The sequence below is a fragment of the Schistocerca piceifrons genome, chromosome X (genome assembly GCF_021461385.2).
Source record: "Schistocerca piceifrons isolate TAMUIC-IGC-003096 chromosome X, iqSchPice1.1, whole genome shotgun sequence".
NCBI classification, from domain to species: domain Eukaryota; kingdom Metazoa; phylum Arthropoda; class Insecta; order Orthoptera; family Acrididae; genus Schistocerca; species Schistocerca piceifrons.
Window position 1 is genome coordinate 780,343,164 of NC_060149.1, and position 26,374 is coordinate 780,369,537.

At 39.6% G+C, this 26,374-nt stretch overlaps 1 protein-coding gene across 4 annotated transcripts in view; it reads right to left on the reverse strand.

The window, feature by feature from the left end:
* Window positions 1–2,844: 2,844 nt before the first annotated feature.
* The window catches only part of LOC124721250 (regulator of nonsense transcripts 2-like), a 221,586-nt gene continuing 198,056 nt past the window's right edge, over window positions 2,845–26,374 (reverse strand). For all 4 annotated transcript variants that reach the window (XM_047246115.1, XM_047246117.1, XM_047246116.1 and 1 more), the window contains one exon: window positions 2,845–5,612. In XM_047246115.1, the coding sequence (XP_047102071.1) occupies window positions 5,502–5,612 (111 nt within the window). In that variant the 3' untranslated portion in view covers window positions 2,845–5,501. The remainder of the gene's footprint in view (window positions 5,613–26,374) is intronic.

Sequence of the window (26,374 nt, forward strand, 5' to 3'; positions counted from 1 at the left end):
TGGCCACTAAACCAGTTCTCATTGTTAATCCACCAGACAGGTCTGATCCAGTGCTGGCACTCCTCCCAACCTAGAAGTGGCACTGTAACACGCATGGCTATCTGGATGGGTTAATATGAGGCTGCTTCAAATATAAACACTACCTGTGCTGTGTACTGCGCAAGCAGTTCTGACCAGGATAGTGAAGTGGGTGGTTGAACATCAGCACGTTAGTGGAGTTTAGTTTGCTGCAGCACGCTATTCTGGCCTCAGTACAGCTATGAGCGAACAAAAGTTTCCTTCATCTGTTGCACAACACATCATCATTAAGTTTTTAGCCCATGAAGACGTTAAATTCTTGGAGATTTAAACTTGTTTAAAGGCACATTTTTGGGATGCTACATTGTCCTAGAATCAAGTGTTTACTACATCTACACGATTACTCTGCTATTCACAATAAAGTGCCTGGCAGAGGGTTCAATGAACCATCTTCAAGATGCCTCTCTACCATTCCACTCTTGAACGGTGCGCAGGAAAAACGAGCACTTAAATTTTCCTGTGGGAGGACCGATTTCTCTTATTTTATCATGATGATCATTTCTCCATATGCAGGTGGGTGCCAACAGAATGTTTTCCCAAATGAAGGAGGGAACTGGCGATTGAAATCTCATGAGAAGATCCCGTCACAAAGAAAAGCGCCTTTGTTTTAATGACTGCCATTCCAATTCACATATAATGTCTGAGGCACTATCTCCCCTATTTCGCGATAATACAAAACGAGCTGCCCTCCTTTGAACTTTTTCGATATCATCCATCAATCCCACCTGATACGGATCCCACACCGCACAGTAATACTCCAGGATGGGGGGCAAGTGTGGTGTAAGCAGTCTCTTTAGTAGACACGTTGCACCTTCTAAGTGTTCTGCCAATGAATCACAGTCTTCGGTTTGCTCTACCCACAACAGTATCTACGAGATCGTTCCAATTTAGGTAATTTGTAATTGTAATTCCTAAGTATTTAGCTGAATTTACAGCCTTCAGGTATGTGTGACTTACCGCGTAATCAAAATTTAGCTGATTTCTTTTAGTCTTCATGTGAATAACTTCACAGTTTTCCTTATTCAGGGTCAATTGCCACTTTTTGCTCCATACAGATATCTTATCTAAATCATTTTGCAAGTCGTTTTGATCATCTGATGACTTTACAAGAAGGTAAATGACAGCACCATCTGCAAACAATCTAACGTGGCTACTCAGATTGTGTCCTATGTCGTTAATATAGATCAGGAACAATAGAGGGGCCTATAACACTTCGTTGTGGAACGCCAGATATTACTTCTGTTCTACTCAATGGCTTTCCATCTATTACTATGAACTGTGGCCTTTCTCACAAGAAATCACGAATCCAGTCGCACAACTGAGGCGATACTCTGTAGGCATGCAATTTGGTTAGAAGATGCTTGTGAGGAACGGTGTTGAAATCCTTCTGGAAATCCAAAAATATGGAATCTATTTGACATCCCCCCGTCGATAGCACTTATTACTTCATGATGAATCCGTGCTATATGTCAATAAATCGTTTTCTTCGAGGCACTTCATACTGTTCAAATACAGTATATGTTCCAAAACCCTACTGCAAGTCGACGTTAGTAATACAGGCCTGTAATTCAGCGGATTACTCCTACTCCCCTTTTGGTATTGGTGTGACTTGAGCAATTTTCCAGTCTTTCTGTGAGCGAGTAGTTGTATAGAATTGCTAAATATGGAGCTATTGTATCAGCATACTCTGAAAGGGACCTGACTAGTATACGATCTGGACCAGAGGCCTTGACTTTGTTAAGTGATTTAAGCTGCTTTGCTACACCAAGGATACCTACTTCTATGTTTCTCATCTTGGCAGTTGTTCTTGATTGGAATTCAGGAATATTTACTTCGTCATCTTTTGTGAAGGAGTTTTGGAAAACCCTGTTTAATAACTCTGCTTCAGGGCCACTGTCATCAGTGACTTCACCATTGTTATCGGGGCAGAAAGGCTATATATTTTAAGAGCAGTTGAGGAAAGTATAGAAAATTAATGTCATGCTCGATACACAAGGTCAAGTATCACAGGTGATAACACCTATACTGTTTGAGAACTTACTGAAGGTGATTACCAGTGCATTGTTGAACAAACCTGCAGCAGAACAGGGTATCAGCATTAGGTGTACTCACAAAATTATCAGTTAACAGCCTGGCTTTAGAAAAATTAGTGCTCAACGGGTTCCGAAATTGTTAACGGAACAGCAAAAATCGGTCATGTTGGATATCTGAGAGAGACTTCTGAACCAATTCTGGCAAGAAGTGGAGGATTTTTTTGAAGTACATTATCATGTGCATGAGACATGGATTGATCATTACACTCCAGAATCCCACATGGTGAGTAAGGGGGGATGTTCAAGCTTCCAAATCAATGGAAAAAGTGTGTAGAACATTCAGTAGGCCATGTAGAAAAAAGTTTCAGATGTGTAAACTCTTAATCAATAAATGTATATTGCCATTTATATTTGAATCAGCCTCATAATATATTCCTGTTAAAACACACAATGTTGGCATACACAATGGAACATACCATTTACAATAAAAAAAACACATACATAATGCTGTCAAGAGTTGTTTGTTACCACACTATGAAATCATTCTACAGATCATTTTATTGTCATGATAAAAGTGAACTTAGCGTATATCATAAAATGATAACTTTCTTCAGTGGAAGTACAGCAATAACATTACTTTTATCCAATTTTCACAAAAATCTCACTTGTACATTAAAGAAAATGCAGGATTTTTTTCTAAATACACACAAAAGAAAGTAATAAGTTTTTTCAGTAGGCTGGGATATAATTTATTTTATTTACAACAATAAGAACACATTTGGCAGGCAAATAAAAGCTAGTACAGCTCAGACCAAGTCAAATACAGCAATGGTAAGCATATAAAGGGGGTACACTCCATGATTTTACCAGAATATATAGTTTTTAAATGTTGTATTCCCAATGATAATTCAGTTTACACTTCATACTAACATCCCTGTGTTGCAGATGACATGGTTAGTTAGTTACATGGCCCATACATCATTTGAACAATTCTTTTATTGAAATGGCATGGAACAAATGAGTTTACAGGATATGTATACATGATTGGTGTTAAGATAAATGAACAATTTTTTTAGTCCTACTCATACAATTACATTTAAAAACAAAGTTTTTTATTTTTCTTTCTTTTTTTACTGGCTACCAGTTTTTAAGTAAAAATTCATCAATGGAATGGAAAGAGTTATTCAGGGGAAATTATTTTAAGTTTTCTGACTTATTGCTTTAGACCTGTGGTTGATTTCTGTTAGCGGGCACAAGGCACACAATGTAAAGAAATGTGAAGTACATATGTAACATAAACAGCAACAAAATATGATGTAATGTATTCCAATCATACATACAATCTATGCGTGTATATTTCTGTAATAATAAAAGGAAAACCTACAGAGGATACCACTGTGGTGAAACGTGTGGGTATTAAACAAAATAGTTGTGTTCTTACAAAAAAAGGCAGTCCCCCCTCCTTTAATTAATTGTTATTTTTCTACAGGCACATGAAAAGAGCTTAAAATTTCATTTTGATAGCATTGAAGTAGCAATAGAGTAACAGAGTCAGCAAATATTAACAATGAAAGGTACTAAATTGAATGAATAGCAGCATGTTACTTTTGAAGAAAATTATTAGATGAGGAGAAAGGAACACAGTGTCTAGCAGTTATGTATTATTCCTACTGAAAATTCAACAACTCATACCAAAAATAAATATCTGATGCTAGCAATAAAAATGAAGATCACATGCCAACAGATGAAGCGACCACAGGAAATTTAATGACAATAATACAGTTACCTGTTCCATCAACACTCAAATGTCAAACAATGTGAAATATCTGCTATGACTGGTCACAATGAGCTACAAACAGTTCAAGAAGCTATGAATTCAGATTAGTGAAAACAATGAACAGAAGTGATGAACTGATACATAACAGTACTGCAAGGCAACCAGAATTGAGGTTTAGAAGACCTGTCTTTAGAAAGAGAGAGAGATGATGATGATGGTCTCTGAATCTAAACCTTGGAAGGTCAATGCCAGAAATAAAAGTCAGTAAACAAATTGAAGAAATAATAATAATAATAATAATAATAATAATAATAATTGTAAGAAATAGTAAGAATGGTCAGTACGTATTTGTGCCAAAACAGAATGGATCTGCGATTGCAGTACCACCAATAAATTGTACTGTATTGTCATGCTTCTTGCTTGTAAAATAGCATGCCGAGTGCAAAACAACTTTCACAGTAACAGGTATCTATGATATTGAACAGAACTTGTACAAATTTAATAAAGATGAGTGGTCCAACTCACACACAACAGAGGAGCACAATCTTTAAGGGAAATAGTGTATTTGTCAACAACCGGGTAGGGCTTACAGTCAGCCAATTGAAAGACATTAAGGTGAACACACAGGCTATAATCATTATAAAATCATTGCATACACTACTTGTTATAATTTAGAGGGGGCTCCAAAAACCAGACATATAATGGATGGACCAATAAGTAAACATATACTTTCCAGCAACATTCACTGTATACATGCATATCATAATCCAATGAAGAAAAGGCAGGAAGATGAGAGATTATTAATCTAATTAATGAAGACAATTAATACCAAAATTATAAGAGTTTCCCACCAGGGCATAAAAGCTACACACTTAATATCAGATTGGTCAATACTGTATCTAGCATTTGCTCATTATGATAATCTGTTTTCAACAACCACTGAAATTTTCTGCACTTTTCAGGACTTCATACCTTTCTGGTATTCAATGCGTTTTTGTTCCCACATCACTCTCTCACAATCTTATATTCATAAGTGAGCATAATTCAGACCTGACATAGCATTTCTACTGGCTCCTGTTATGTTTTGTTGCAGCCGACTAACATAAAAAATTATTTTTTCTAATTTATACATTTATTCACAAATAAATTAAATCATTTTGAAGAAGTCACCGTTTCAGATAAACTTGCATTTAAAGCCACAGAAAATAGATAAGACAGCATAATCAGTACTTTTTTTTACTTTTTAAAACAGTCTTTTTATTGCACTACAACCAAAAGGTATTTACAGTGTCATGCATTAAACAGTTAATTCTGCATGTAACCAGAACAAACATGATCAGCAGAATCTTTTCCACCACTCATATAGCAACAAACTCCATATTCCTGCATACATACAGATCGTCACTTATTACAATAACATAAAAGAGCTCTCAAATGTATACAATATTTATAAATTAATATGAAACAAATGAGCCACAGATATGTAAAGAATAAGAAACAGGAAGATACACAACCACCTTGCAATGTAGATTAACCAACAAGACTTTGATCTTACAAACACACGGCGATTCTGTAAACCAAGTTGCATCCACTACTTAGTTTCCAAACACTTCTCATCTTACTTTCTTTGGACCAAATATGAGATCAGCATCTGGTGCACCTTTTGGGTGCTGATATTTATGTCTTCGTTCACGGTTGAGGTTCATGAAGGCTGGACGTTGTGCCTGAAGCAGAAAGTGCAGTTATAAAACAAAATTTCAAAATAATAACCAGCACATTACATTTGAGATCTACAAGAAGCATAACGGAAAATTCTGTTGCCATGCAAATAGTATGTCTAAAGTTAAATGGATAGTCTGAAATGCACTTCGGGGGGGGGGGGGGGGGGGGGGGGGGGGGTACTTTGTCCTTCCTCTTTATTTTCCATTGTTTGTACTTCTGACAGTAAAAGTGATACAAATTTTCACACAAATTAATACACAGGGTAAGACAGCTAAGACAGACCACCTCACTGACAGGAAATTTAATTCAAATAACAAAGTATAAATAGAACAGAACTCAAGGACGGAGAATAGTCCAGAATACACGAACAATACAAACATAAGATATATCAAGAACCTTTCTGAAATGATAAATACTAAATAACAAATAATTGCTGGTGGTCTGATTTGAAATGGCAACCTGGAGCATGCCACCCAGTGGGTTAATCGCTACAATATAAATTGCATGCAGCACAGCTCGTGGCAATGCTCCCTCTCCTGGAGAAACAGAGACCCACTGTTCTAGATCTTGTCCTTTGTATGGCAGCACTGGTGGATCCTTGCATTCTAGCCATTTTGTCACTCATTGTACGAGAAGCCCCATAATCAATCTGCACTTCCGGAAGACTGTAGTAGGACTTCATATGGAGGACACAGATAACATGCTTTTATGTCTCTGCGCTTCTGTCTTCTTGATGATGGACCATAATACTCAATTTCATATGTGACGTCTGACAAGTGACAAAGGATATGTTACTGCTCAAAGCAATGATTTAGTAACTTCTCTGATGATTCCACTTTCTTCACAGGCATAAAAATTCATACCTAGTCTCCCAGACTCTACCTCATTGTCTGGTGATTGGCGATACAGTGTTCTTGGTCCTCATCCTGGGTGTCCACTGTACTTATGCAAGCCAGCTGTCTTGCTACTTCGATCCTGGTGATGAAGAGTTTCATGTAGTCATCCTGAGTGCCATGTGCTTGAAATGGGAACAATGCATCTACTGTCATTTTGGCCTTGCGTCCTTGGAGCATAAACAATGACGAGAAGCATGTAATTTCTTGCTTAGCTGTGTTGTATGACAATGTCATGAAAGGCAGTATCTTATCACAGTCTCTCTATTCAGCATCAACATACATTGGGAGCATATCTGCCAATGTCTTATTACGGCATTCTGTGAAAGTCCATTTGACTAAGGTGGTAGGCAAATTTAAGATGCTGAAAAGGTGATAGCTTATGCTCTCACAGTACTCTCCAAGACTGAGATGACTGCAGTTGTTTGGCCCATCAACAACTATTTGGTTGACAACCTAGGCATCATTTTGAAATCAGACTGTGAGCAGTGATGATGACTGTATGAAAATCCGTTTAACAGAGACACCAGCTATGCCCTTAACAATGCATGGAAGCATGCACCTGTTAAAGAAAGAGCCCAGAGGAAGACTTCCTGTAGTTCCCTGCCTGATACGAGTGATGGCGCTGCAAGGGACTCTGAATACAGAGTGCAGCCATAATCTGTGGACATAGAGGGCAACATCTCCGTACATGCCATTTTCATGATGTAATTCAGCTACTTGGATGCCATTCTCGGCATGAAAGTGGTAGCCTTGCCAGTTTCATGACAGTCAGACTTAGCCCCTGACCATGACAATTGAGGCACTCATTGAAAGACTGGGATTTTATCTGGATTTGACATGGCAAGTAAGCAGACCTTTTTACCAAATTTCTGGAAGGTTCTCGAAAAGTCATATTCATATTTTCTCAAATATTTGATGTTCATGGAAATAACAGCACTCCCCATGCAGGATTCCTGTTTTGTCTGTACACTGGTGTGATTTCCGTGCTAAGTATTCTATTTCACTAAAGATATGGCTTTCAGATTTGGATCTGATTACGGCTATGACATGACAACACTGTTCAGTAGAGGTGCCTTGTACTTAAAAGCCTCTTCATCACCATCAATCAAATTAGGTAACATAAAAGCTGTCACCTGCATTGTCTGGAATCACAATAAAAACAGTACATCATTCCCAAGGTCCATATATTCAGGAGACCAATGGATTCCAAGCCATTCATTACATGCTCCACTGTCTTTATTTCTTGGGTGGCAAAGAGGTTCGTTTTTTAATTCAGGCAGTAGCCTGCAGTCTGAACATACTTCAACATGGTTGTCAGGCAGCTTAGATATTCTTCAAATGTGTTCAGGGGAGGAGGGAGGGGTGATAGTTCATGAATTCTAAGAGGATGACAAGATATAAATTTATATAAACACAATCAACAATGTAACACAGGAATTAGCCAAATTTTTCAAGGAATGAGAAAACTCTTCAATTTAAACTTGAAAATTCATGGATTACTACTAAGATTTTTTAATTCTTGTGGTAGCTTATTGAAAATGGATGCAGCAAAATACTGTACGTCTTTCTGCACGAGAGACAAGGATGTGTCATCCAAATGAAGACTGAATTTTTGCCGAGTATAAACTGAGTGAAACCTGCTAATTCTTGGGAATGGGAAACTGTAAAAACCGAGTCTTACTGTCATTTAGCATTAGTTTATTTTCTGCAAGCCACAAACTTATATCTTGAATTGCATTATTTGTGTTGCGCACAACATCCTTTACTAGCAAGCCAGTGTCATCAGCAAACAGAAATATTTTAGAATTACCTGTAATACCAGAAGAAATATCACTTACATACATAAATATGCAACAGGAGTGGCCCCAGCACTGATCCCTGCCCCCCCCCCCCCTCCCAATTTAACCGTGCTCCACTTGGACCCACATTGTGTACAGAATGACCTTTTGCTGTCTGTTCTTTGAAGTAAGAGATGAACCAACTGTTGTGAGCTACTCCTCGTATTCCATAATGCTCCAACTTCTGGAGCAGTATTTTGTGATCAACACAATAAAATGTGTTGCTTAAATAAATAAATAAAAAAAATATGCCTAGCATTCAAAACCTCTTATTTAATCCATCCAATAACTTACAGAGAAAAGAGAATATAGTATTTTCAGTTATAAAACCATTTCTAAAACTAAACACTACATTTCACTGCATTTTACGTGAAATGAAATGACCAATTACAGCCTTTTCAATAAATTTACCAAACACTGATGGCAGAGGAATACATCTAAAATTGTCTACATTATCCCTTTCTCCCCTTTATGAAGCAGCTTTACTACCAAATATTTTAACTGTTCAGGAAACTGACCATTCCTAAAGGAAAAATTAAGGCTAAGTACAGCACTTTAGTATTCTGCTAGATACTCCATCATATCCATGAGAGTCCTTAGTCTTCAGTGATTCAATTATTGACTCACATCTCCACCTTGTCAGCATCATGGAGGGTTATTTCAGATGTAAGCCTAGGAAAGCCATTTTCCAAAAGAATTATACGATTCCCTGTAGAAACTAAGTTTTTATGTCATTCAGATAGCAAAGATACGCCACCCATATACTATGTCAATGCAAGTTGCCCATCATAAGTTTGAAGGTGACTGGAGCATTATGTAGTCTCAATGGCATAACTTTTAACTCAGAGGCTGTCCAGAGTTATGAAGGCAGTCTTTCCCTCATCGACCTGGATTTTCCAATAGCCTGTCTGCATGTTCTCAGTTGAGAAATATCTTTTTCCTTTCCAGCAGCCTAGCATGTCGTCAATGTGCTGCAATGGATAGACATCTTTTTTGTGATTTTGTTTAGTTGGCAATAGTCAATGCACAAAAGCTACAGTACCACTGGGCGATTTCACAACCACACTGTTGAATTTGAGGTTGGCGTGTCTGCGTGGCAACGTCCTTCAGGGAGTCATATGTAGCAAGAACAGTATTGTAACTGCCAGATGGTAGAACACAAGGTTTGTGACTAGCCAATAACTTGTGAGCGATTCGGCAAGGCACTTTATTCTTTACCCACATCTTCTGGACAGCCCGCTAATCAAGTTGCATGGGACAATCTCGAGAGGAGGCAGTATGGTTGCCATTTAAGTTGTTACAGTGAGGAGTAGGAGGTGGACAATCGCCCTTGTGAGCATCCCCAACACATGTTACACATTTGGGCACGTGTCAACAGGACATTTGAGTGTGGTTGAAACAAGGACACTGGTAGCAGCACATTGGGTTTGGAATGTACAATAGTACTGTGATAACTTCATAGCCTGCTTTGACCTCGGACAGAAACACCACTGTATCAAAAATGAGAAAAAGAGTGCATGTGGGCACTAAGGATGCATCTATCTTTTTTCATCACTCGACGGACTGCAATCAGAGCCTGATGAGGTACGTTCAGATTTCTGCCCCCATCACCCATCGAGCAGCCTAGTGTAAATAACACCACGGGAAGAATTCATGGTTCTATGGGCCTTGACACGAAAAGGACTGCCATGGAGAAGCAAAGCGGCATGCACTAGTTGTGCTTCAAGTCAAAAGTAATCTCCAAAAGCAAAGTGCCATTACGTAAATGAGAGCAGGATTTCACAGGGCCGGCAATTGCATCAACAACTTTCTGAATAACAAACGGATTTAGCATTGCAAAGGACTAGCTGTGTTTGGTCTGTGAAACCATGAAAAACTGTGGTGCAGTTGTGAAAGTCTTTGAATTGAGAGTTTTATTCCATTTACGTTCGCCACAAGTTGACTACGAAGAAGATAATTGGCTCATTGGGAGAAAATCCCCATGATTTCCAGCATCTCCGATAGCACGCAGCTTCCAACTGGCAACTCCCCTCAGAGGGCAGCTCGCCCACCTTAGTTGATTGCTCACACCTCAGGCCATAACTTCAGAACACCTGACAGAGGGAGCAATTGGCAATTTGGGAAAAGTAGCAGCTCAGGAAATCATCCCTCCCTGGGCCTGGCCTGTACCGGGGATACATGCAAACCCTAACTGTCAACCCAGTTTGGGAATTACGCATTACCCAGTTACCTGTTGCCCGTAAGACATGTGGGCTAGCCTTCAGGAGTGCACAGGGAGGAAGAAGAAAAAGACTAACCTCAAATGCCGAAACGGAGGGAGGATAGGAGAAGGTGAATGAAGAAAGAAAAAAGAATGAATAACAGTGGAAAATATTCTGATACTGACTACCGAAAATGCAAAATACAGTTCCAAAAACAGCCACAAATTTACCCCAAGGGAGGGGACAAAGAACAGCAAGAGGATAGGCATGCAGCACTGAAGGGAAAAGATGCTGCAAAGGCGGGAGCCTCGTGGTAGCCAAGCATGAACATGCGAAAGAGCAGCGAGCCCTCTGAGGGGAGGGGGGTTATCACCATTATGACTGAAATGGGCACATGACAAACGGCAGTGTACTTTGCTGCAGTGGCAGAGCAGTCTGCATGGTCTGATGAATACTGATACCTTGTTCATGATGCCAATGGGAGTGCGCAAATCCATTGTCTTCCAGGGGAACAGGCCCTTGCCACCTGTACTCCAGGACGGCAGCGGCTCCATTATGCTATGGGGAACATTATTGTGGGCATCCATGAGTCTACTGGATTTCATGCAAAGCAGCATGACAGCCAACAAGTATTGTATTCTTGTTGCAGACTACGCACACCCCTTCATCACAACCATGTTTCCTGATGGCAGTGACATTTTTCGACAATATAATGCACCATGTCAAAAGGTCAGGAGTGTGATGGAGTGGTGTGAGGAAGACAGTGGCGAGTTCCAATTGATGTGCTGGTCCCCAACTAGCCATATCTGAACCGAATCGAACACATCTCGGATGTGGTTGAACGTCAGTGTTCTTGCCCCCTCCCCCTCCCATGGCCCTTCTCCATGGAATTTACGGGTATTAGGTGGCTTGCGTGTGCAGATATGATGCGCAAGTTGAGGAATCTGCAGCCTACGTGGTCGCAGAACTGTCTGAGCCTCTGATTCAGACCCTCTGCTAGGCTTTGTACCAGAGGTCTGCAATCGGTCCTGTTGACTATGCTGCAAATGGTCTGCTCTGCTTTCATCTCGCAAAAGCAAGACTGGCAGCCTTTATCACTTCTGTTAGATACTTGAAACCAGAGAGAATCTCTACTGATTCAAAGTGGCACTCATCATTGGTACCGATGTTAGCCACCACCTGCAGTCAGCTGCACTCTGTGCTCTTCACGGCATCTGGGAGGAGCTGTTCCACATCTGGATTGACTCCACCCGGTACACACACACAAAGTGCACATTGGCTTTCTTCCTCGTCTTGGCAAGCATGTCCCTGAGGGACCCCATAACGCGTCTAACGTTGGAGCTTCCAACTATTAATACTCCCACCCTCTGTAATTGTCCGGATATTGCAGGCTGAGAGGTTTCCTCTGAAACAAGACAGTCGATGGCATATGGCTCAGTGACTGTGTCAACCACAGACAGCATCTGGAATCTGTTTGTCAGACTAACTGGGGAGGCCTTACATGCAGCCCCCTGGGAAGTCTTTCGCTGCCTGCTACGCCCTGGGGCGACCTCAGTGTGAGCAGTAACAGGGCTGGCCACCGGTGAGGACCGATCGGAGGACTAGGACGTGCTGGATGTATGTTGGATTCACATGGCCAGCCCACAACTGTGGTGCCCATCCACTGCAGCCTGAAGCTGTGCAACCAAAGCCATCACAGCCTGGAGCTGAGAGCAAAGTGTCACCAACTCGGCTCGCTTCTGCACACAACACTCACAGTCCCTATCCGTACTAAAGACCGTGGAAAACTAAAATACTCAGATATATGGACTGTCGGTATGTGCTGCGGAACTCTACTGTAGATACTGACTACAATGCAGGAACGGTATCTAATAAATTAGATTAATACGCAGAGATTCAAAAACCTATTTTCCGAAGCACTCAGGTGAAACCAAACAATTCGCCCCTGATTAGGAACTTGTAATATGACACAAAATCAGTTTACTTTCCGACGCCAACAAAAATCCGAGAACTCTGGCTATTAGATATTACATTAACATGCAGAAACTCAAGAAACTAAACTGTTAAAGCACACAGATGATATTATAAAATTTGCTCCTGGATAGGAACTTGTAAAAGTCACAAAATTGGTTACCTCCCTGTTGCTGTGACTATCTCGGCCAGCTGCTGCTGCCGCCTGAAGAAGAATAAGTCTGTCCCCCCACACCCTGGCCAATTGCCAGAAGGCATTGCCATTGTCCATTTAGCTGTGTTGTCTGTCCACTTTGCTTGACAATGTGTCCAGAATTGACTCATGTTTCTTCCTTTTCCATCCTCTCTGCCCTCCGTCTAACCTCCTGACTGCACCCAGCTGCCCTACCCTCTGTCCAACTCATCTCACAAACAGCATTTTACAGTCTCCTGCTCTCCTCCCCCTTCCTGCTCCAGGCTCCCTCCTTACCCTCACCACCCAGACTGCGTCTCCCACCATGCACAGTTGCTCGCAATCTGGCCTTAGCAACCAGACACAGTGGTCGTGTGTGTGTGTGTGTGTGTGTGTGTGTGTGTGTGTGTGTGTGTGTGTGAGAGAGAGAGAGAGAGAGAGAGAGAGAGAGAGAGAGAGAGAGAGAGAGAAAGCTGTGTTTGCATGAATGTGGGTGTGTATGTTGTCTATTTCAGAACGAAGCTTTCTGGCTGAAAACTTATGTATTTAGTTGCTTTTATGTTGTGCCTGTCTGCAAGTCAACATCTCCGCTATATGGTGAGCAGCAATCCACCCTTTTCATAATACTGTCATTCCATCCTAGGTTTTCTATTTTCTGTTTTATTTTACTATTTCCCAATGCCTTATTCATCTTTGTCTGAGCTGATGTCACCAGGAAGACTGTTAGTTTCAATGCCTATTGGTCATTCTGGTTTTGCACTAGTTGCCTAGCCAAATTTTTCAGTTAAAAAAGAGCAGGTGAGTTGCTTCTGCAGACAAGTAAATGTGCTCAAGACATTATTAATCCCATACAGTAGTCTACAGGCCATATGACTGTTTCGGGACATGCTGAATGCTTCAAGGGTTGATATCAATGAGCACTACCTTATTTCACAAATTCCCACATAACATAGCAGTCTGTTATAGCTATTGCTCCTCGCTGATTCTTATATAAATACTATGATGGCCTAGAGAAGTTAATATCAAACCATCAGGTAACAACTTAAGAAATAACTGAACTGGTTGCGAGGCATTATTTTGCAAATGTGCCCCACACTGTACTAGATAAACCCTATTATTGCTATTTCAGCCTCTTTCGTCATAAGCATATTGCAAATGGAACAGTTTCCTCATAAGAACACTTTCGATTTTATGAAAATAGCATCAAAAATGACTGTTGTAGTCACTACGAGTACAATTTAATTTGTGTTGTTCTCATTATTATTGACCAAATGACAGTTTTACTTTAGAATGACAAACTAAAAATTGTCCTCTCACCATACTGTCTTCCTTTTTACAATCCCTGCTTTCCTTCTGTATGCTTTTGCAGTAGCACATTTTTGATAATTGAACACTGTTTTTCATATAGTTCACTTGAACAATCTGAGACTTTATATTACTTTTTGCTTACGGAAATTCTCTGTTGATGTCCATTTTTTGCATTTTGTGCTCTGTTATTGTCTTCTCATTTAAATTCCTTTGTTTTGGCGGTAGTGTCATGGACAGTGTTCTCAAGTTTTTCTGTGTCCATAAAGATCAAGATATATGTTAAGTAAGTATAATGCTTAATCTTATAACTACTGAAGACACTCCAGGAAAGTGAATCACACTTTGTGAATGAACAGTTTGGAGTATGATTGAGAAAGAAAAGTTAATAATAATTGTGACAGCTATTGATTTACAATTTTGAGCTTGCAGTCAATGCAACAGAGTGTTTCATTAGTATCTACGGTATAGCCCTTAAGCCTAGTTACAGAAACACGAGTAAAAGTCTCTCTTGGTATTTTGGCCCAGGGTCAACTTGGTAGTGGATTTTTGAGACACGAGCTACATTTTGCACTCCCAAGCCTGCTCAGAGAAACCATCAGCTGTGTAAATGCACTAGTCTTGTGGCTGGTAAAATTAGCAACACTGCACAATATGTTTGGCAACTCTGTGAATGTCAAGTTGCTTCCAGGAATGGCACAGAATTATCCTACTAAATTCACTTGATGATTTATTTTCAGTGGCATTAAATAATATGAGTGATTTTCATGTAAGATGTGACATCAGTGTATCATATTTATGGTTTTGAGTCCAGAAAGGTCATTCCATTGAGAAAATAAAACTACTCTCCTCTTTTACACCACAAATTATCTATATTAGCTATCACTACAGCAATTACACGATGGTAGACAGCACTGCCTCATTAGTGCAATGGTAATGTGACCACTATCTGAAGCTATGGGTTCAAAGCCCAGTGGAGGACTACTATTCTGCATGTATGTTTATCCTCTTCTTCCAACTCTCAAACCAAAAATTGGCTAGGATATCTTAAGAAACCCTCTGCATGTCTTCTCATAACCTTTGTTCAGTATGTTTTGGATCTGAAGGTGAAAAGCTTATGGAATTCCTGAAGTACACAATTGTTAATACCAACATTTTTCTCTTTGAGCCAACAATGTTTAAAGTACCTTGTGAATAAATAATTTGATTAAATACTGAGTGTCTCTAAACAATTTGTTAAATAGGTAGACAACTTAATTTTGTTTGTAGCAGACTGAGAACTTGCCACGGTAACTATAAAGAATAGTTTCAGATGATCATTGTAAATTACATTCCTGGATGCCACATGAAAAATGCTAAAGCAATGGTTTTAGACCATATGAGAACGGAAGAGATTAAATATTTAGGCACCACAGGAAGTACATTGCATCTGTTAGTTTTTTAATGTTTACTTGTCCCTAAATCATGAAAGAATCCCTAATACGTGTCATAGAAGATTTATTACTTTTGTAGCTCGTGGTCGTGATGATGAGCATCAACATAGCCTGGTGCAGTTAAGGTATGGAGACTAATTACACAAGGCAATTACGCCATTATGAGAAAAAATTTTCAGCAGACCTGGCTCAACTTCCAACACTTGAGTATTACCATAATAATTCAGTCAAGGGTTACTAGCCTCAACTCTGCCAGTGCAATGAGGATAAAAATGGTAACACGCATATATTAATATCAGCTCTGTAACAACCTCATTACATTATGTTAAGTTCTTAATGCCTCCCAGTGAACTGGAAATATTTATCATCACCAGTCCTCCTTAACTGACTCTGCTTGACTACCTGTTAAAACAGTGCAATGTCATCAAAAACCTAAGCAAATAAAAATTCTTAATATGATGTTCACAGCAAGAAAGATCCAAAAGTCACACAAAATTAAGCACATCAGAGCTCATGGAAACTTCGGCTACCTAAAGAAAAATATTTCAGTTATGGTGAAGCAGTAATGCCAGCTATTTCGTTACTCTAATACTCTATTTCACATTTTGGGTAAACATGTCTGAAACTTCACTGTCTTTTTCATTCTACTAAATTTGTACAAATGATAAAAGAATAGAAACATGTAGCATCAAACTTTACACCTTCAGATTGGCACTCCTCTCCTTTAACCATTATGGCATGAGAGATAGACATTAGGCCGGTATTACACTATCAAATTTCTTTGTCCAATATCTTTGTCAAAGGTATTTGATGGTGTAATAGGGACTTTGTCAAATGTCATCCAATATTTGATCAAATCTAGGGCCTCGCTGTAGATTTGATCAAAGAAATTGCCTGTCTTCTGTTCACTGCAATGTGACATGTTACCACATGGAGTGCTAGCATCACTGCATTCTGTCGTCTGTAGTGTTTTTATAAACATTGCCGGTAAATACAATTGGTGTGTGCCGACAACTACAAAATTAATAGAGATGTATGAAGCTGATGAGGCGCTTTACAACGTGAGGCACCCTGAATACAAAAATAGATTAAGAAGATTGGAGACCTGACCTGACCTAACCTAACATAACCCTCTTCTGTAGCAAGGAATCGGAGTGTTACAGTGAGCCTGTCTTCTGAAGATGTAGCAGTTCTTAAGTGAATATTGTGCTTTGTGATATGAGGATACACCTTACAGAGCACATACAGAAATGTATGCTCATCCATTCTCAAGTAATTGATGTACAACTTGACGTCTTCCACTGTAAGCCCACCTAACAAATTTTGTTGAATGCTTTTATCGTGTTGACGTAAAACCCACGTCTTCACCCAGATTAGATTAGTTTTTCATTCCATAGATCCGTGCTGAGGAGATCCTCGTGGATGTGGAACATGTCAATTTTTTTTAAGCTGAAATAACAATACTAATAGTATGAATAAATACATCATTTGTTTCTATTAAAAATTTCGTCAATGGAGTAGAAGGAGTTGGCCACTAGTAAGTCTTTCAGGTTTCTTTTAAACTGATCTTTATTTGTAACTAAATTTTTTATGTTTGCTGGCAAATTATTTAAGATGAGTGTTCCTGAGTAGTGAACCCTTTTTTGAACTAAAGTAAGTGCTTTGAAGTCCTTGTGCAGATCATTTTTGTTCCTGGTATTGTATGTATGAACTGAGTTGTTTGTTGGAAAAAGAGATATATTATTTAGGACAAATTTCATTAAGGAGTAAATATACTGAGAGGCAGTAGTTAGTATACCCAGTTCTTTGAAGAGGTTTCTGCAGGACGTCCGTGAATTTACTCCACAAATAATACGTATTACACGCTTTTCGACTCTGAAAACTTTTGTTTGACTTTAAGATTTACCCCAAAATATTATACCATATGACATTATGGAATGAAAGTAGGCAAAGTATGCAAGCTTTTTCATTTTTATGTTGCCTATGTCTGCTAACACTTGAATTGCAAATACAGATTTGTTAAGGCGTTTCTGCAGTTCTGTGGTGTGCTCCTCCCAACTGAATTTGTTATCAAGTTGTAATCCCAGGAATTTAAGACTGTCAACCTTGTATGTATGGTTCCTTTTTTCCCCCCACTTCTTTTCCACATGTGCACACTATGCAATTGCGGTACGTGCAACTGCTGCGGTTAATAACAAGTTGTTGTCAGCCATCTTGAACTTTGACGAAAAATTTGATGACAGCGTAATACCCTTTCTAGCGCTACGTCAAAGATCTTTGTCAAATATATTTGACAGAATATTTGATCACATCTTTGATCAAATATTCGACAAAGAAATTTGATAGTGTAATACCGGCCTTAGGGCAATGTCCTCAAATGTTCGAGATCATACTCTCATTGAAGGCAATTTTGTGCTTTTATCTTCTTTGTAAAATGTGCAGAGTTATCATTTCAAGTTGCAAAAGATGAATATAAGCAATTTTATATAAAAAAAAATTGTTGGTTAGAATGGTCCTTCATTCTTAGTAAAGCCTGAACAATAGATAGTAAGCTCTTATAATCGCATTTTTAAAACTTTTATAGCCTCTGTACCTCGCATTTGTAGGTATCCAGATGCTGTCACTGTGATTCGAACATTCAGTCAGGCCTATAATCTGTTTCTTAAGGTAAGCAATCCTTAGCACACGGGCACAGACTAACACAGAGTGATCATCATCTCATTTCCTCAATCGATAATCCACTTCCTCTGTCCGATATCACAACCAGCTTGGTTTTTCTGCTGCTATTGCCAAATGGTTCAATTTTTCTTCTATTCTGTGGTATAGTTTTTTTACTGTTGAGTGTACGTAGATATGTCCTTTATCGTGATTATATTCGTTTTACTGTGGCATTGGAAAGAGCCTATATGAAGAGGACATAAATTACATAACACGTGGAACTTGATAAAACAGTAGCAAGAATACAGAGCCACAAGCCACTGTATCAGTGGCAGGAGATGAGGTCTTACAAACAATTGCCTCACTGAACTAAATGTAGGCAAACATGTAACTCATGTATTTAGCTGTTCACTTGAAGCCCATTAGTCTGTGCTCTCTACTCCTGTAGTGACCAGATTAAGACTTTCACAATGTATAAAACAGTCGCCAATTCATGAAAGCAGCAGTGAGGTATGTTAAAATGTACCCTGATTATACCCAACTAAATAGGTAGCAATAACACCCACCTTGCAAGGCAACTCGAATATGCTAGTGGGATTCACCAAAGGAATGTTCTGTGAATACTATATTCAGACACATTTCATCTTTTCAACATTACATTGCATCAAAAGCTTCCTGGCAATGACCATAAAAATTAGTTACAGTTCTCCAAAAGGTCACCACAAAAATTGAAAAGCGATTCAAAAGTTCTATGTGAGATTTTATTTATAGATGGATAAACCACACTGATAATTTAAAATTTAACTGATTTCATGATACCTTTGTGAGTATATCTGAAAACAGTTTCTCTAAGAAAACAGTGAAACATTATTGTAACAAACCATCTAAAAAGCCATAGCTTTTTAAAAGCATAAAAAAATCTTGTAAACAGAAAAGGGAAATGTGTCATAGCTAAAAGTAGTAATGATCCAGAAACAATCAAATATTATAAAAACTACTGCACTGTATTAAGAAAAGTTACTAGAAAGTCCAGAAGTATGTGCCTTATTCTGAAATTGCAGCTCTGATAATAAAAATAAAACAATTTGGAATATTGTTAAATGGGAAACAGGGCACGAGACAGCGCAGGAAGACTGTATTTCTATGAGACTCAATGAAAAGTCAGTTAACAAAAAGTCAGTTAACAAAAAGTCAGAAGTAGAAAATATTTTTAATAACCATTTTTAAGGGTTGTAGAGAAAATATCATCCAGCTGTTGATTAGAAAATGCAAGGCTGTATATGGAAGATGCAATACCTATGCAATTTCATAAAACTGAAATTCAACCCATCTCTCTACTAAAATTAAGAAAATAATAAATTCACGCAAAAGTGAAAGCTCCCATGGAATTGATGGCATTTCCAACAGAGCACTAAAATGTTGTTACCAACAGATATGTTTTTCTATGCTGTAAGGTTATTCACCTCATTTATTTCTAGTAGTGTCATCTTCCTACTTTGCTGCACTTCGTGAAGCATGTCTCAATATATACCATATAATTTGTTTTCCAATACAAGATGTTTGGCAAAGGTTCAAAACTTCTCTACAATCTCCACCTTCTCATAGGTTCAAATAACCACAGCTCTACCTGACTGACAACTTTTGCAGATGATACTGTACACGGTACTTAGTGCCTAAGGTCTGATGGTCTCAGAGACTATGACCAATAGCACGCATGAGGAACAATTGTCACGAAATCTCCAATTTTTCCATTGTGTTCATTTTGCAAGATGTCAAGAGGAAGCAATATGTTACAACTCTTTTTCAAAAGTAATCTCTAACAATTTCAACCACCTCTGAGATGCTCCTGTGCTTACTAAATGATACCAAAAATGTAACCACTCTTTTTTGGATCTTCTCTATCACTTCTATTAATCCTACCTTATGTAGACAATCCACACACAATGGAAATATTTTAGACCTAGTAGTTACAAACATGTAAGGCCTTATCGCCAGTGTTAGTATAGAGACAGGGATTAATGATCATGCTATCATAACAAGATGGTTACTGAAATTAATAAATCAATCAAGAAGACTAGGCGAGTATTTATGCTGGAAAGAGGAGATAAGCAGTTGTTAGAATACAACTTGGACAATGAATGGACATCATTTAGTTGCAAACTGATGGATGCAGATGAATAACAGGCAAAGTGTAAATCGATTGTAAATCACGCTCAACAGAAATATTTGCCAAGTATGTGGATTAAGGATGGAAAAACCACACTGTGGTTTAATAACAAAATTCGAAAACTGCTGAGGAAGCAGAGATCGTTGCACTCTTGGGTCAAAGAAGAACTTGGAAATATCAACAGGAAAAAAGTTAGTAGAAATTCTAGTGGCTATAAAAAGATCGATGCATTAAGCATACATCAATTCCCATCATCATACCTTAGTGAAAGATCTTGATGAAAACCTGAGAAAATTCTGGTTCTACATAAAATCACTAAGCGGGTCCAGTCACTCATCGACAAGTCCAGTGTGTCAATAGAAGATAGCAAACGGCAAGCTGAAGTTTTAAATTTCACATTAAAGAAATCATTCACGCAGAAGGATCATATAAACATACCGTTGTCTAACTGTCACGTAGACTCCCACATGGAGGACATAGTAATAGGCACCCCTGGTATAGAGAAGCAACTGAAAGAGATGGAAACAAATAAGTTACCAGGTCAAGATGGAATCCAAATTCGGTTTTACAGACAGAATTCTGTGACACTGGGCCGTTACTGAGCTTCCATTTATCTGGGATCTCTCAGTCAACACAAAGTCCTAAGCAAATGGGAAGGGTGAAAGAAGACCCGCAAAATTACAGACTGATATCCTTAATATTGGTTTGCTGTAGAATTCTTGAACATGCTCCATGTTCGAATATAATAAATTTCCTTGGGACGCAAAAGCTTCCATCAATAAATAAGTGCAGATTTAGAAAGTATCACTCATGTGAAACTCAGCTTGTCCTTCTCTCACATTATCCTGAGAACCATACATGATGGGCAACAGGCAGGCTCCACATACTTTGATTATCTGAACGTGTTTGACATGATGCCCCTCAGTGGACTGCTCATGGAAGTCTCAGCACACAAGTAGGTTCCCAGATATGCGAATGGCTCGAGCATGTTGTCTTCAATGATGATGCTTCATCAAAGCGAAGGGTACAGACAGGTGTTCCCCCAGACAAGTGCGATAGGACCGCTCATTCTCTACATGCATAAATGATCTAAGAGATAGTGAGAGTGACTGTTTGCTGATAATGCTGTAATACACTCCTGGAAATGGAAAAAAGAACACATTGACACCGGTGTGTCAGACCCACCATACCTGCTCCGGACACTGCGAGAGGGCTGTACAAGCAATGATCACACGCACAGCACAGCGGACACACCAGGAACCGCGGTGTTGGCCGTCGAATGGCGCTAGCTGCGCAGCATTTGTGCACCGCCGCCGTCAGTGTCAGCCAGTTTGCCGTGGCATACGGAGCTCCATCGCAGTCTTTAACACTGGTAGCATTTCGCGACAGCATGGACGTGAACCGTATGTGCAGTTGACGGACTTTGAGCGAGGGCGTATAGTGGGCATGCGGGAGGCCGGGTGGACGTACCGCCGAATTGCTCAACACGTGGGGCGTGAGGTATCCACAGTACATCGATGTTGTCGCCAGTGGTCGGCGGAAGGTGCACGTGCCCGTCGACCTGGGACCGGACCGCAGCGACGCACAGATGCACGCCAAGACCGTAGGATCCTACGCAGTGCCGTCGGGGACCGCACCGCCACTTCCCAGCAAATTAGGGACACTGTTGCTCCTGGGGTATCGGCGAGGACCATTCGCAACCGTCTCCATGAAGCTGGGCTACGGTCCCGCACACCGTTAGGCCGTCTTCCGCTCACGCCCCAACATCGTGCAGCCCGCCTCCAGTGGTGTCGCGACAGGCGTGAATGGAGGGACGAATGGAGACGTGTCGTCTTCAGCGATGAGAGTCGCTTCTGCCTTGGTGCCAATGATGGTCGTATGCGTGTTTGGCGCCGTGCAGGTGAGCGCCACAATCAGGACTGCATACGACCGAGGCACACAGGGCCAACACCCGGCATCATGGTGTGGGGAGCGATCTCCTACACTGGCCGTACACCACTGGTGATCGTCGAGGGGACACTGAATAGTACACGGTACATCCAAACCGTCATCGAACCCATCGTTCTACCATTCCTAGACCGGCAAGGGAACTTGCTGTTCCAACAGGACAATGCATGTCCGCATGCATCCCGTGCCACCCAACGTGCTCTAGAAGGTGTAAGTCAACTACCCTGGCCAGCAAGATCTCCGGATCTGTCCCCCATTGAGCATGTTTGGGACTGGATGAAGCGTCATCTCACGCGGTCTGCACGTCCAGCACGAACGCTGGTCCAACTGAGGCGCCAGGTGGAAATGGCATGGCAAGCCGTTCCACAGGACTACATCCAGCATCTCTACGATCGTCTCCATGGGAGAATAGCAGCCTGCATTGCTGCGAAAGGTGGATATACACTGTACTACTGCCGACATTGTGCATGCTCTGTTGCCTGTGTCTATGTGCCTGTGGTTCTGTCAGTGTGATCATGTGATGTATCTGACCCCAGGAATGTGTCAATAAAGTTTCCCCTTCCTGGGACAATGAATTCACGGTGTTCTTATTTCAATTTCCAGGAGTGTATATAGGAAAGTATCTTCATTGGCTCTAGAAGGATACAGGATGACTTAGAATTTTTATTTGGTGTGATGAATGGCAGCTTGCTATAAATGTAGAAAAATGTAAGTTGATGCACATGAGTAGGAAAGACATTCCTGTAATGTTCGAATACACTATCAGTGGTGTGCTGCCTGTACAATCACATCAGTTAAATATCTAGGCATAGCGTTTAGAGTGTGATACAAAATGGAATGAGCATGTAAGGTCAGTAATATGGAAGGTGAATAATCGACTGGTTTACTGGAAGAATTTTTGGAGAGTGTAGTGAATCTATAATGGAGACCACATATACAACACTCGTGTGACCCATTCTTGGGTACTGCTTGGGCATTTGAAATCCCCTCCAGGTCAGATTAAAGGAAGAAATTGAAGTAATTCAGAGGTGTGTTGCTAGACCTGTTAGTGATAGGTTCAACTGCCATGCAAGTATTGTGGAGATTCTTCATGAACTGAAATGGGAATCCTAGGAGGGAAAATTTCAAGGACCCACATCTGAAGCTGACTGCAGAGTAATTCTACTGCTGCCACCGTACAATTCACACAAGGACCGCAAATACAAGACAAGAGAAATTTGTGAATGGAACAAGGAAAGGAAATGATTAGTAGTGGTATAAGGTACCCTCTTTCATACACAATATAGCAGCTTGCAGAGTATGTAAGTATATGTTAATGCAGATTCCATACTGATGAGGGGGCAATTAATTCAGCAAGAGCTTTGTGCCCCTTTCATAGATTAATGGTGATTCCAAAGAAATAAAATTTGTGTGTTTCATCAGAACGTTAGGGGACTGAAAAATAAGATAGATGAGCTTCTTGTATGCCTAGAAAATGAGGTAAATTCTGAAGGTATTGATGTTTTGTGTCTCTCTGAACACCATGTAAGTGCAGGGATGGAGAAGTTAAATTTAAGGGATTACAGATTAGCAACTTATTCATGTAGAGTCAACATGGAAAAAGGAGGAGTTGCTACTTATATAAAAACTGGACACAAAGTCAAAAATATTGCAACAAACAGTTTTTGTGTAGATCAGATCCTTGAAGCATGTGCTTGTGAGTTGCTACTGCAATATACTTTTATAGTAATTGTAACAATCTACAGATCCTGTCAAGGTAACTTTCAGCTATTCATGAAAAGTCTTGAGGCATTATTGAGCTACCTGTCAGACAAAAAGAAGCAGTTAGTGGTTCGTGGTGATTTTAATGTAGATTTCTTAAAAGATACGGATAGGAAAAATGAGATAGAATCTTTGTTTGGTTGTTACAATCTAGTATCTGTGGTAAATTTTCCAACTCATGTGCAGCAGGATAGTAGGTCACTTATTGATAACATTTTCATAGACAGTGCTAAGGCAGAAACAATTAATGTGTACCCAGTTGTTAAGCGGCTATCTGACGATGATGCACAGTTAATGGAAATAACACACATAGCACCTTACAGGATTCAGGAAGGTTCATACAAGGCAGGGAGGCTTATTAACGCAAATAGGATACAAGGCTTTAAGTGCAGCCTAGAAGAGGTAGAATGGGATGAGGTATACACAGAAAATGATGCTGATGCCAAATTCAATTTATTCCACCGTAAATTTGTCTCAATATTTGAGAGTTGCTTTCCTGAAACGTTATCCAAAAAAGCCATTACAAAGTCAAGTAAGCCATGGATTACCGAGGGACTTAAGATATTGTGTATGAGGAAGAGGGAAATATATGGACAGGCCAGAATAAGTCAGGACCCGACGTTACTTGCTTTCTACAAAAGATACTAATATTTTAAGGAAAGTCATTAATAAATCGAGAAGCTTGTGCGTTCTGACAGAAATCAATAATGCGGATAATAAGATCAAAACTATATGGAATATTGTCAAATGGGAGACTGGGCAGCCTGACAGTGCACAGCATACCATAGCAATAAAGCTAAATGATGCTGTTGTGAGTGATAATTCACAAGTTGCAAGTATTTTTAACAATCACTTTCTGATTGTAGCAGCAAAAATAGGGTTAAAGGGTTCAGTTGAAGATGCAAAAAAAATATGTTAAAAATGTCATTCCCCAGGACTTTAGACCTTTAAAAATAGCACCAACATCCCCCACTGAAATTAAGGGAATTATAAATATACGGAAAGCCAAGGGCTCATGTGGTGTTGATGGAGCCTCTAACAGAATTTTGAAGTGTTGTTCTAATTTAATAAGTGGAGTTCTTAACGATATATGTAATGCTTCACTGGCACAGGGAATTTTTCCAGGCAGATTGAAATACACAACTGTCAAACGTCTTCATAACAAAGGGGACATGAGTGACTTAAATAATTATAGACCAATCTCATTGCTGACTTCATTTTCTAAAATATTCGAAAAAGTTATGTATTCAACAGTAGTCTCACATTTAAGTGAAAATAATTTACTCAGCAACTCACAGTTCGGATTCCGGAAGGGTTACTCAACTGAGAATGCTATCTACACATTTACCCATCAAATAGTACAAGCCCTAAATAACAAATTATCGCCAGTTGGTATTTTTTGTGATCTCTCCAGGACATTTGACTGTGTGGATCATGTCACACTCTCAGAAAAACTCAGGTTCTATGCAACTGAAGGCTATACACACAGCTGGTTTGAATCATACTTAATGAACAGAAAGCAAAAAGTTGTGCTGAATAGCACAAATAATGTTGGGAGGGTGGTAAATTCTAGTGAATGGGGAGTTATCACAAAGGGAGTCCCACATGGTACAATTTTAGGTCCTCTGCTGTCCCTTATTCATGTGAATGACCTTCCACTTAACATTCAGCAAGCGGAAGCAGTACTTTTTGCAGATGACACGAGTGTTACAATAAATCCCATTCCAGAAAAAGCAACTGAAGATACTGTTAAGGATGTCTTTCAAAAATTATAAAGTGGTTCTCAGGAAATGGACTCTCCCTTAAATTTGAAAAAAACTCACTATATCCAGTTCTGTACACTGAACAGAGGCATACCGACAATTGATGTAGCATATGAACAGGGCTCAGTTAAAAGGGTAGATTTCATCAAATTTTTGGGTGTTCACATTGATGACAACTTGAACTGGAAGAAGCATATTACTGAGCTTCTCAAACAACAAAGTTCAGCTTCTTTTGCTCTTCGTATAATCGCTAGTCTTGGTAATAAACAGATCAGCCTCCTAACATACTTTGCATATTTCCACTCAATAATGTCTTATGGAATAGTTTTCTGGGGTAACTCACCACTTAGCCATAAAATACTGCTTGAACAAAAGAGAGCAGTGAGAATAATTAGTGGCGTTCACCCAAGGACGCCATGTAGGCACCTATTCAAGAAGTTAGGTATTTTAACTGCACCATCAGAGTACATATATTCGTTAATAAAATTCATTACAAATAATCCACCTCAATTTGCAAAGAACAGTGATGTTCATATGTATAACACTAGAGGGAAAAATGACCTTTCCTATCCATTCCTGAAGCTGTCAGTTGCTCAAAAAGGAGTACATTATTCAGCAACAAAAATCTTTGATCATTTGCCCAACAACATAA